The sequence below is a fragment of the Vanellus vanellus genome (genome assembly GCF_965231255.1).
Source record: "Vanellus vanellus genome assembly, chromosome: 2".
In the NCBI taxonomy this organism is placed as follows: Eukaryota; Metazoa; Chordata; class Aves; order Charadriiformes; family Charadriidae; genus Vanellus; species Vanellus vanellus.
This window is the reverse complement of record NC_138906.1, coordinates 52,096,718-52,110,393: the sequence shown is the minus strand read 5'-3', so window position 1 is coordinate 52,110,393 and position 13,676 is coordinate 52,096,718. Positions and strand designations below refer to the sequence as shown.

General features: G+C 38.7%; 1 protein-coding gene across 2 annotated transcripts in view; it reads left to right on the top strand.

Annotated features, from left to right (window-relative positions):
- The window catches only part of RAMP3 (receptor activity modifying protein 3), a 53,630-nt gene extending 41,869 nt beyond the window's left edge, over positions 1-11,761 (top strand). For both annotated transcript variants that reach the window (XM_082499690.1, XM_082499691.1), the window contains exon 4: positions 10,310-11,761. In XM_082499690.1, the coding sequence (XP_082355816.1) occupies positions 10,310-10,565 (256 nt within the window). In that variant the 3' untranslated portion in view covers positions 10,566-11,761. The remainder of the gene's footprint in view (positions 1-10,309) is intronic.
- The last annotated feature ends 1,915 nt before the right edge of the window (positions 11,762-13,676 follow it).

The following is a 13,676-nucleotide window of genomic DNA, read 5'->3' as shown; positions in this document are numbered from 1 at the left end:
GGACAAAAAGGGTTGAAAAACAGATCTTGTGAGAAGTTTGACATATTGTGAAAGTACAGAAGAACTCAGCTACCCGTGAGCCAGTACAAAACCTGCTTTTTGTCTGTCAAGGCCCGTGTTCCCTTTTTGCAGTACCTGGAGAGGTGATGAGTTGATGGTGATGAGATGCCATAGGTGACAGCAAACCTGGTGCACAAGTATTGCCAGGAGCAAAAAATTGCCTCTCACTGGGGAGTAAACTATTATCAGGTGTAAACTATTATTTCTTATTTAGGACTGGAATTGGTGCCCTGAGTCTATTCTGAAGACCATCTTCTTTAGGGCGTATAAATATTATTGGTCTCTTAAGAACATTCTCAGTTCCATGTATGTAAAGAACACTGAGATTTCTTTTTGTGTGGCTGAGCTGAACTCAAGATGCCTGGTCTATTGTTAAATGGAACTATTTATTTCCTGACTTATTCTTTTCTGCTATGACATTTACATTTTCCCAGACATCAAAGATCTTTGACAATGTCATTGTTTTAATGAGAAACTGTGAAAGGGAAAAACAGTAGGTGTGAAAATCAAGTTACAAAAGTATTGGGAATTCTTAAATCTGTTTTACCTCCTCACCTTTATGGACTTATTTTCAGCATGTCTCAAAAGTATGATTTCAAGTCAGATTATGCAAGTCTATGTAACATAGATTTCTCTTAGTGAGCTTTGCGGGATCTGTGCAGAACTTAAAATTGCCAAGCCATTTGTTGAATGTAGACAGGGGTTTGATCTTTGGGTGAAAAATTCAAACTTGATGCCTTTGCAGGGGAATGAAGCAAGATGAAAGCGAGATGCAGTGAGTCCCACTGTCTTTTTGTGTCTGATTTCTGGTGTTGTGGTGTGGCTCACTTGCTGTGCAATGCTCCAAAAGCGTTCTCTTCTGATAGCCTGTTATTTAGGGCTCTGTTGAAGCACGTTGGGGTTCTCATCTGGCCTGTGTGCTGAAGTTTGCTTTCTGTTGAAACAAAGGGAGAGAGGAGGTGGATAACTACGCAGAATTAGGTTGTAGCTGAGCTCCCCTTAACCTGGGAACTGTGTTGCGTTCTTCGATAACATAAGTGAAACTGGAATTTATATCAAAGCTTGCATGAAGTCTCTGGGAGCAGAGCCTCTCGCATATGCTCAGAACTGAGGTACAGGCTGTCTTTTATACTTTGAATTAAAGACAGTGGTTCATATATTCCTTATTTGTAAATGAGCAGCTCAGGTCTCGGTCACTTGTGGATCTCCTTCAGGCTGTTGCAATTTTGTGTATATTCTGAGATCATTGCTCAGGTGTAACTTGGTGCTTTGTTTTCTGTCCCCGAGTTCAGTGTGGACCGCATTTTCCTTTCCTGTGTACTTCAGTCAGGTGCAGAGGAAAGAGCAGAAAGAAGTTCAGGGGAATCTTCCATTCCCCTCTGTCGGGTTCTGGCAGACCCGGTGCTCTGTTGTCCAAGTAATCCCCGAAGACTGAGCTTTTCTGGAGCTCCACTTTCTCTGACAAGCAGGACGCTTTCTGGCCCACTTTCCTAAGGAATTAAGTCATACATAGGCATGTTGAGTGCGTGTAGCTCAAACTGGAGATTTCACAAGGAGAGGGTTGTTTTCAGTACCCCAGTTGCAGGATAAGAATCAGAGTCCTCGTAAGCAGTGTGGGTTTTATCTACAGCAAGGTCCTGAGCCCAAGAGACGCATGCAATATTCCAGTTCTGCCAGGAACTACTCTGCTGTGGCCAAATTGTGATTCCATATTATGGTTGAGTTTTCTCATCTAGAAAACAGAGAGGATGTTTGCTTCCTTTGAAAATTAATGAATGAAAGGTATTAGACGGCACATAGGCATTATTAGCAATATTTTTTTTTTTTTGCCTGCATCCATTAGTAAAAAATACAAACCACTAAAATGTTTGCATATAGAAGTCAGTGTCTGAAATAGTAGTCTTGCACTTTTTTTGGTGTTACCATCCCTTATTTAGAAATCAGTTGTTTTATTTTAGCTAGAATTTCATAACTGCTCTCTGACTTTGAAACCAAAACTATGCAGTCATCTGTCCTGGTTTTATTTGTTTATTCATTTTTCAGTAGTCTCTCACTGTCACTGCAAGGATACTTACATGTGTGAGTTTTTGAGTACAGATGTTGTGAAGCGATATGGAAAATATGCCACATTTTTCTGGCTCTTTTATAGCAGAAATTGTAAAGGGAAGGCTTTCTTTGCTTTGCTTAACCCGCTACCTACAGTTTGCGCAGCACAGCAAACAGGATTGAGAATGAGAAACAGATACAGCTGCTGTGGGCTTAATTTTAACACTTACAAGGCAATCAATCAAATAATACAGGGATTGTTGTTATGTACTTGGGAAGTTATCGGACATCTAACCTGGTTGCCAACTTTTTGTATGTGACACATATGGTCCCTATTATGGTAGTTATTAGAGACCAGATTTTTATTACATGGTATTTTTGTGAGGCTGGACAATGCTACTTTAGCCTCATTTTACAGAGGGACAAATAAGGAACAGAGATGTCTAACTGATGAGCACATGCAGATTGGGTTGGCAACACCTCTTCTTCATGAGCGTCTGCAGGGCAAACTGCCACAGTTCCTTGCGGTCCTCCAGCGTCGTGCTGTACCGCGTGATGATTCAGAAGCCAATTCATGAAGACTGCATATCGTGGTGCTGGAGGAGGAGAAATACAGCAGAGTGTAGAAACCTTGTCATTTGTGCCAAGTTAAACCACCCTTGCTTTTTGGTTATATGACCTGAATTCCCAAATAGTTTTGGAATGATTGTAGCTTAAATTCAGCTACAGGGACTTTACTAGTCACCAAAAGAAGAGGAAAGAATAAGGATTTACATATACCTCCCGGGGAATTAATGTGTGTCCAGTCATCTGTTTTCTACTGGCTGCAAAATAACATGTATGATTTCATGGGCTTTTAGGGACCCTCTTTAGGGATTTCACTAGTTTTAAAAATATGTCTCTAAACAATTGCTGTAGATCTCATAATGGCTTGTGTCGCTCCAGACCCATACTACACACTTAAGCTCTGCTCATAAAATAAAACTAAGCACAAAGCAATCCTTCACACAAGACAGAAAAAACAGAAGAGTGAGAAAATACATTGGAATTAGTTACCTTCATTAACTGTAATATAGTTTTCTAAAATGAATGGTACAATATAGTAAAAGGCACATTTTTTATTAATCCTCTTTCTCCTCCACATACAGTCTCATTCTATTTCCAAATACCATTTTTCGGTTAAGCTTTCTTCTCGAAGTTTGGGAATTAGAGGTGTCTTTTTTTAGCTCACAGCACTACAGTCTGTTTTAAAAATTTCTCTGCTTTCTTTCAACTTTCAGTGAATAACAAATAGCCATTCTTTCCTCCTTGCCATTCTCTCTGTTTTCCATCAAATGTCAGTGTTACTGCAATAGCTGCTGGTGTTGGACCAGGGCAGAGAGCAGGCATCAGACGTCCTAAAATAGTACCGAATCCTCAGTCCTGTTGGCAATGTTAAATGTTAAGCTCAGTCTGAATTGAGATAGCGCAGTTGCTGCTACAAACCTGGGGACATCTGTTTACCGAGGGACTTACTAACAAGCAACTTTGCTATGTCTCAGGAGCTTATGCAGAAATGAGCTGCGGTTGTAACTGTGGTCTCTGTCAGCAGCTCTGTCATCAGAGTTGTAATTCAAGTCAACTTTAGAAACTGAGCAGTGATGATTTAAAAGCCATGAGTCACAGGTGACCCTATTCTTATGATAAAGGACATAACAGTTTTAAGCCAGAAATGCAAAGCATCCGATGTGTGTGTTAATTAATACAGCAGCTTAATATCTGTTGTGTCAAACTGGTGAAGGGATTTGCCTCAACTTGGCAACTTCCAGGACAATTCATGTTCAATTCATGTGCTAAAATAGCACATATTTCTTCATTGCTACTCTGAAAGCTAGCTCAAGAAGCATTTCTTTGGAGAAGTTCAACCTTCATGTTAGTCTTTGTCCCTGATGAGTTCATGATGGAGTAATGTATTCTGACATAATTGATTGTTCATGCGATAACACAGTAAATAACGGTTTAGACAAACTATATTAAATCCACAGCTCTTGAGCCAGGTCACTGCATCGAGCAGAGTAACACTGCAATGTTGTAATCATCTCTAAGGAGCGAAACAAACTCTTATCTGGAAGATACAGTACATGAATGAGCCTTTGCAAGCCAGATGTTCACAGAGCATTTCAGTGTTTGGATTGCAGGATGCCAGTTCCATGTGCTGCTCTTGCATCCTGCATTTTCCTGTGCCCTCTGCAGTGTATTTGCTGTGTCTCTGTTTCTCTCTCTGCCACAGAGGTGGGAATTCATGAGGTGGCTGACCCAGTGCAGGCTCTTCAGTATATTAAGTATGTTTTCTTCCACACACCATCACCTATGGCAATGGCTACTTAGGAGGTGGCGCATATAAAGAGTTGGATACATATGCTTAATTTTTGTGGGATTAGGATTTGCCTTTGCTTACTCTTCTGATTTTTGTCTAACTGGAGGGAGTTATGGAACTGGCTCCTGCAGACATGGCATAGTGATGGCTTCAGAGAATACTTCCCCTCTGAACTGGTGTTCCAAAAAAATGCACTGAGTTTACAACTAAGTAATCATTAAAATATAGCTCAAGAGTGGTGGAAGGCAAAGCCCACTTGCTAGTAGAAGCTTCTATCTTGGTAAAATTCCAGTGCTGCTAAATTTTTGATCTTTGTAACAGAGTACCTGGTATCAGGCTACATTTCCCTCTTTGTTCTGCATTTGCTTAATGTAGTAGTTCCTATTGCTCATTGGAGATGTATATTAGGTATATAAACTAGTGCTTAGATCTACAGTTGCTCTTTATATTTACGTTTTTTTTGCTGTATCTTTAGGAAATTAACAACAATTTAGTAATAGTTGTGCTTTTTAAGGTTCTCAGTTAGGCTTATTGAACTATTTTTCATTTTCCAGACAGCTGTTGATGTGAAGCCAAGGGTGGAGATTTGTAATTATTTCAAAGGACACCAGAATATATTTATTATTTTCAACCCAAGTGAGTAAATCTGTCACAATGCCCATTATTTAGTGGCATGAGAGTAAACTATAGTTTATAATATTGTCATTAAACCAGCAAGGGTTTTTTTGCCTTTTTTTCCCCCACACATTCATTTCCTTCCTTACATGTTGTATTATATTATTTTCTTCTGGCTGTATTCTATATTGGAGATGCACAACAGCAGTTCTGATCTGATTAGGGAGGTAAAAGTGTGTCTGTGACAATACTCCTCTTGGCAGAAGATACGTGATTAAAGGAATGGTGAGATACAGCCACAAATCTGTTTGAAGAGATGTTGAGTGAAAAAAGCTCAGAAATATTCTACCATATTTGTAGGCTTATAGCTGATTATAAAACTAAAGCCTTCCTCTTAATGTGATGGTGAAATCTCATGAGATAATCATCTTAAGGATTGGATCCTTATTTGAAGTTCATCCAGACTGTTACACCCTTAAATTCTATTAAATCTGGCTGGATATCACACAAGAATAGACTTTTTTTTTAGTGAGGATGTTTGGTACTTCCTGCCTCCACTTCATCTGGAAATGCTGTAAGAGCCTTTCTCATCATGTGATATTTATAATTATTATTATTCCAGCATTTCTTATTCCAGACTGGGTGGAGGTTACAAGGATGATAATTCACTTTGAACTCTAGTTTAATATATGACTATGTATAAGGAAATTTCTTGGTTGAACCATCTGGGGAAAAAAAAGAGATTTAAAACATCTTTATTTGTTAAAATACGCTACATAACTTGTAGTATCCTGGAACAGTGCCTCTAGATTCGTGTCCAGGATTGTAGAGTAGCAGGAGGAGTGAGTGTCCCTGGAGTATCTATTACACAATATACATCAAGACTCCTTTATGCTAGAGGGAATTTTCCCTGTATTTTCTGAATACTTAGTGGACTCAAAATAACAAAAATTAATTCATAATGTATGTACCCTACTGTACCTTTCCATAATTATATCACTAATCGTGAAGCTGACTTATGTAAAATGGCATAGTGAAAGTCTGATGATTGTTTTGGTTTGTTAATTCCTGAATCATCTCATTAAGCAACAGCAAAACATCCTTGACTGCATGTGTGCAGCGTGTCTCTGGGGTGGTCTGTCCATGAGTGCTGGAGAGGTGGCAAAATTCTCTTAGTGAGTCTAAGTCTAAGTGAGCCAGTGAGTCTACTGGCTGCAGCCAGTGAACGCCTTCAAAAGTTTGTCTTCAGTAACATGGATATATGGTACTCGGCTTTCTGAGAGTTGTTTGGGATTTTTTGAAAGAACAATTTTTCTTTGGAAACTACTCATTTGTTGAGACTCAATAAAACAATCTATTTGTTTTCTTAGTCTTATTGTAAATGAAAATTTGGAAGAGGGAATTGTATTTTTGTGTGTGTGTATTTGCAAACCAATCATCTCTGCAGTTTTTCTGTGCAGGGGTGTTGAAGAAGAAAGAACAAGAATTTACCGTGTTCCTCCCTGGGTATGTGGGAAACTATGGATGAGATTCAAGCCCCTGCTTGGACTGAGCCGTGTCCTGAGTGGTAGGCAGCTGGGAACCCTGAGGTGGATGAGATGTAATACATCCAGCTGTCTATTTAAATAGTTTGAGTGGGCGCTCCATGAAACACTGTCCCATTAAGGCACGTGTGTGCAGTAGCATCCCTGATAATAACAGCCCATTGTCCAGGTTCTTGGTTGAATGTGAATATATATAAACACATTTTCTCATGGGTAAAATAATTGTTATTATCTGTTTTAGTGGAAACATAAAGTACAGGAGAAAAAGTGTTTGTGCTCTGAAAATGGAGTATTGTTCTGGAATATTGAAAATTGTGTTTCAAGACAAATGTGTTACAGCTCAGAGATTGCTCCAAAGAGGAATTAAGTACTTTTAATGTTCTCTGAAAGTGAGTATTTTCAATAATATACCATATGACCAAGTAGCTGGTTCCTCAATAAAACTTAAAATGATTCTCCTGAGCATATCAGGGGAAAGCATATCTTTATATGAATTTTGGTGGTCAGGCTATGCTTAGTTTTTGGTTTTTTGGTACTGGCCTACTGAACTGAGTTGAAACTCACAGCTACATTAATTTTTCAGCCCACTGATCACAATGCTTGTGACCTGGCTCTCAGTGAATATATCTTTTCTGAGTATTAGCTAACTAGGGTCCTTGTAGCCAGCCTGCAAGACATGAAAATGTGACTCAGCACAGAGAATAATAACCTTCCCACACCTCCTTATAATATGAGAGGTGAAGGGGCTTGTGGTACTGTACTGCTCTCCAATTACTTGTTCTGGGAATAAGTAGAAAGTGTCATTTCCCATTCTTTCCTTTCACAAAGTGTGTAATTTTTATGCATTTGTGTTGAAGTACCTTCAGTCAGAGGCCAGGGCGTCTTTGTGATAGGCATTTTATTATACAGAATGTAAAGGTTTCCTACTCTAGCCTTTACAATTTGAATAAAGAGAATTACATAAGGCATAAGAGAATTAAGCATAGGAAAATTGAACTGGAATTAAATATCTATTAGCCCATACCTCGGTCTTAAAAAGCCCAACAACTTGCAAACTAATTGATCAACTACAAAACACCCATGCCGCAGTAATGAGGATTCAGTTGCTTCCACAAGGTGGCTGTTACACAGTACCATGCAGAGGATGTTTTTTTTTTAATGTGAACTTTCTGTTGCAGTGCATAAACTCTAAATTACTAAATTACATAAATATTTAAGTGAATTGAGCTTTACTGGCAGACACGTAATTCTCAAATAGTTGAGATTTTTTCTTATCTACATTCTCACAATTGCGTGAAAAAACAGTTTTAGTGCAGGTAGCTTTGTGTGAGAGAGGGTATTAAGGGAAAATTGTAAGGAATTCAAACTATTAAGATAATATTTTTATTCTATTTTGGCTCTTAAGGATTCAGTCTTTCAAATGCAATGTAACTCCCTAATTATTTTTATCTGGCCTTCTGGCAACATTTGATCAGATTTTTCTAGCTATGTTGTATATGAAATGCAAAATCAGTGGGAAAAGTTTTTGTCTACAACATCTAACATTTATGAAAAAATTCTACAGAATTCTTGGAAGAACAGTGAACTTTTATAGAGGATCTTATAACCACCAAGAAAAAAATAAAAAGGTTTTACATCATTAAATCTTTCAGTTTAAGGTATTTTTATGAAGTCTGCTTAGGTCACCAGGACTTTATGTTGTTTTTGTTGTTCTGCATGAACTGATGGGCAAATTGAGGTGGCTGTAGCAGCGGGGAGCTGAAGCAACCATTGATGGGACAAGCTTGCTCACCAGAGCATGGCACAGAGCAGGGCTGGAACAGACCCCAAGGCTCTCTGGAACCCTGCCTGGTGTCTGTGCTAGACACAGCACTGACCTTTCTGAGCAACTGGATGCTAGTTCTGCCGTCCCTGCATTGTAGTCTGTCGAACCTTGTAGGCACGTCTTTAGATGTATTATTCTTCAGGTCCTCTGGGACTGTCTCTCCCATATTCAGCTAGACATCTTCAGCTTCTAATTTAGTCCAAGGACATAAAGAATGGATGCTACCGGGTTGCATGGAAGAATGGCACAATTAAAATAACAAACAGCTAATATTTGTATTTTATTTTTAGCTTATTTCCTGTTGTTTCCCTGCGGCTGCTGATGTTGTCACAAAAGCTTCCTTTCTAGTTGCTTTGCTTAAAATATACATACATTGTGCATGTATGCATCTGCGTGCCAGAGCATCTGTGTGTGGACTTGTCAGATCATCCAGTGTATTTGCTTATCAATAAGGTGATATCAACTCAAACTCCCTGAGAATGAGAAGTGTGAGGAGGTTGCAGAAGGGCCTTTCCACAAGGCTTTTTCTTCTTCTGTGAACATGGCCCTCAGAACATAGATGGTCTGCAGCGTGTATTCCCAACTATGTGCTTGTAGCATGGGCAGGCGGACATTTCCCCTGACAGACAGGCCATAGACAGTGGACTTCAGTCTTGACCAAAACACTGAGTGTCTCTCCTCCAATACTTCACAGCAAAGGATTGAGTCAGCATTAGTCCTCTGTGGTTCTTAATGTCAGAATGAGTCACTCATCAAGACTTACCTTATTTATATGTCCTGAAAGGGAGGGTAAGGCCTTCAGATAATAGTGCAGGATGCTATCCCTTGAGGGGTCATGTGGTTTCTTGCTCTCTCCTTTCTATTTTTAATTTCCCTTTGAAGTGAGTTTATTGAGTCACGCAGAACTGAAAGAAATATTTAAAAATGCAACAGACAATAATTCAGCTTCCTTATTTCTTGCCCTATTCACGTACTGACCAGACACTCTTCATCTTCTTAATTTCCGATCTCCTCCCCCATATTCCATTTGCTTCCTGAATTTCTCTGGCTTATGATAACACCACAGACTTTATCCAATTACTCATTTAGGCTTATTGTTTCCTTTTTTTTTTTCCTGAGAGGTAGCCAATTCTCATAAATATAAGTTATCCCTGGCCAGGTATATTTCAGCACATGCTGTGTTGAAATGAAGTGTTAGGCATTACAAGGGGTTCCCAGTCTCTCATGAACATTGCAAACGTGTAATTAGGAATTTTTTTTTTCCTGCTGGGCATTTGCTGGGGCTGTGAACAAGATAAAGGTTGTCAAAAGCTATCTTTCTGCATTTTTATTTTCCCATTATCTTCTTACTGCCTGTGGGTACAACAGAACTGAAATTGTTACACAGTAATGCATGCTGTGGCTCAGTCCCAGTGTCATATCATCATTTTCACCACAACATCAAGTCCACTCATAGATGAGGCTTGAATTATCCATATTTTGCTTAAAATGTCCTTTTCTTGCCACATTTATGTGTATATTTTTTAAAGATACTGTAGATGTCCCTACTGAGGGCATTCTAATTGTACTTAAGTGGCATTAGGAGGTCCTGGCTGTAGTAACAGCACCCAAAACAGGATTTTGACCACTGTCCCACAACCGCACATGAAATCTCTCAGTTGTTATGACTATGTGTGAATCAGTTCTCCTTCTGGCTCACTGTGTAGTATTTGGTACCCACATATTCCATTAAAGGTCCTTCATCAGAATAGCTATGTGGTAGACGCACTCATAGATTCTATATGGCGTCCTATGTAGCTTTCTCCAAGTGTAACATGCATATGTGTTCTATTTAAACTTCTCTTCATTTTATTCTTCTTCTAGGTATTATGACAACTTTACCCAGTGCACAGAACGTGAAGCCAACAAAGCGAGGTGCTTTTGGCCAAACCCCCTCGCAGAGGGCTTTATCACTGGAATTCATAAACAATTCTTTTCAAACTGTACTTCAGAAAAGGTTCACTGGGAAGATCCACCAGATGAAATTCTCATAACTCTGATCTTGATCCCAGTCATGTTGACATGTGCCATGATAACACTGGTAGTATGGTGCAGCAAGAGGAGTGATATCCTGGTGTAAGTTGTTCCTCTGGGCTTTCTCTTTCTTTATTTCCTTCTTCCAAAAATGCTAAGAAAGGAGGACGGAGAAACTCGACAAAGATTCCAGATCTGCCGAAGTGGAACCTGTGAGATACTGAGACAGGGGCAATGCTCCTGTGAACAAAGAGCTGCCTGCTGCTGCTGCTGACAGTCAGTGCTTCTGAGCGTGGCCATCGCTGTTGCTGATGCAAAGCTCTGTGCTTCCTTTGGGCCTCATTGTCATGGAATTCATAGGCAGCTCCCAGAAACAGGATAGTCCCCAGGGAAATGGATCCCTTACCTGCAAAAGGGGTAAAGTTACTTTCCCATGGGTAAAGCTTGTCGGTAAACTAAGTTTTGCAAAACTATGTAAATGTACGTACGCATGATGTAACATTGACTGCAGGGGAGATGATATCTCTTGAGTTTTTGTGCAGGACACTTGAGGTTTTCATCTGTGAACCTTGTGACTTGGGTAGAAGATCACTGGCAAAGGGACTGAACGTGGATGTAACCAAGTGGCAGCTTTTCCTGGAAGCTAGTCAAAAACATCATTATCAAGATCTGGAAGTATTGTCCTGTCAAAGGAACAATTTATGTGTCCAGTGACTATCCGCATGGGGAAAATATCATGCCATGTTATAAAATACTTTCTAAAATGCCTTTAAGCATGGCTACTCGGAATTGTATGGCTTACAAACAAACTCTGGGAAGATATACAGGTCTTATTTTACAGAGCTGGAAAATATGAGATGAAATTGGTTGATTATAAATATACCAAGGAGCAATGAAGAAACTTTCATGTGCCAGACTCTTTATTTTTCCTCTTTTATAGTTATTATTCTTGACAACTTGTGTTCACTGTATACTCCCCGCTCTCACTTCAATTTGTGCAAGTGATATCCTTCAAATAAATATAAAGGTGTCATGTTGATTGAGGTGCCTTTCAGAGTATAATTTTGTACATAAACAATTCTTTGTCCTGTGAAGAGTGTGGGAACTGAGGGATGAACATCAAAGCTTGGAACAGACAGAGGAGGAAAGACAAAAAACTCTACTCAGAAATCTTATTCTATAAAGCTATTCCTATGTAACAACTTAAATAAAGATCATATGCCAAAAATAAAACAACTTGTATCTGTTGTAAACCTTTCTTTTCTGTAATTTCAGAAATGCCTTTTAGTCAAATGTTTTTCTATTATAAGTGAGCAATATCTGTTACAAGTGACTCTTAGTTTTTCCATACCTTATGCACGCAAATAAAATGCAAGCTGAATGGCCAAGTAATGATGTTTTATATGTCTGCTAGTTAGATTTTCACCTTTAAGATTCTGGTCCAGCATTTGAGATTTAAATCTGTGTGTATGAGAAGCATTTCCAGCCTTGAATCAAATTGGAAGTGCCCCCTTTACTAGAATTGTTTATATGTAGATAGATAAAGAACACCTGTAGCTGTACTGGTTTGTTTTCACATCCTTTCACAAGAGTTGAAGGCACCAGCTTGTTTTTTCTTTACCCTACTGTCAGAATGATTCATTTTCTAAGGTGTTTCCTGTGTGTTTTTCCAAAGATACTTTTACGTTCTCTAGATGCTAGCAGAAAATTGCTCTTTGTAAAAGAAGAATGACATATGTGCTAAGGATTTTGGTTTAGTTTTCTACTTAACTATTATTTTCTGCGTTAAAATGTGTTGGTCCACCACAACTAGTGGTGAAGTAAAAAAAAACCCAACCCATTCATTTGATCCAAAAGATTGTTTGGTTAAGCATTTTTTTTGTGGCCAAAACAAAATAATTTTATTTTCTGCATGGAGTTTCCTTTTAATCCTCAGTTTAGTTTAAATTTCAACAAACTTCAAAGCAAGTTTCAAAACTTTAGTTTGGAACCCACATAGCAAACATTTTGACTTTTTCAAAAAGATGTTCATTTCAATATCTTTGCTGTATATGATGCGAATTCTTGGCCAGTTCTGGCTCATTTGAAACTGTTCATCTAATCAAAAGGTCATCTGAGAAGTGTCAGCCAGCCTAATTCATTATAAAATAGATTGGCCTGTGTACTAAATGGAGAAGAAGCTGTCATCTTGATGACATCATATCACTAAATGTGTATTGTGTTCTTTAAACAAATGCCATGTTTAAACAGGTTATGTTTAATTTGAAAATAAAATCTAGTGTGAAGTTTTCAGAGTCTAAGAAATGTAAGATTCAAAGAATAAAAGGTAATGGATTTTCCTTCATGTGCTGTCGGGGAGGGGGAAGGATTGTGTTGCTGCTGTGTGCTTTGGATGTGAAAATATCATTGTTTTTGCATGTCTTCCCCATCCAAAGTGTGTTTTTCCACTATTTTTTTTATATACTCGATAGAAGGGCAGAGAAGTTGAAACAGTGCGTGGGAGATGACACTACTAATTTAATGCAGCCTTAGTGGTTAAATCTGGAGAAACATTTATAGTGTTTTAAAGAAAAAAGCAACCACGGTGTCTAGTTCTTAACAGCTGTGCACATTAATAGGGAACCAGAATGGTCACTGTTGGATCTTTTGACATAACTTGTACTATGTGTTAGTGAGACTTAGTGGTTATTTTCTACTGCATGGAGCTTGCTACCTTTCCCCCAAAGCCTGTTTCCATTGCCAAGAAAATCACATCTGAGACCAGGAATCTGGATCATTTTGTAATTGCAAATTAATTCTATGTTACAACAGAGTCTCAGAGGAAAATAGCAGAGATACAAATAGAAAGAACATAACTTGTTCAAAATCCTTCCTAGAATTGGAACAGTGGTTAATCCCAAGCAATGGTTAGGCCAGAACAGACATGACAGGCTTGCGAAGCAACTAGCCAACATTGCTTAATTGCTGTGAGTTGTGGGATTTTTTTCATTCAGGAATAACTGGGAAAGTGTGTATTTCCATGAGGTATTAAGAGATTCAGCAAAGACCTTGAAAGAAGAAAATGATTAGCAGGAGTAACACAAAGGCTGAGAGGGCTGCGATCTCTTTCAAGAAAGATATCAAGGGTGAAGGCCAAAGGAGGAAAAGAGCTCCTGAAGTGCAAGGAAAAAGATGGTCAAAACCACAAAACAGTTCATTCGGGACTTCTTTCCAAGAG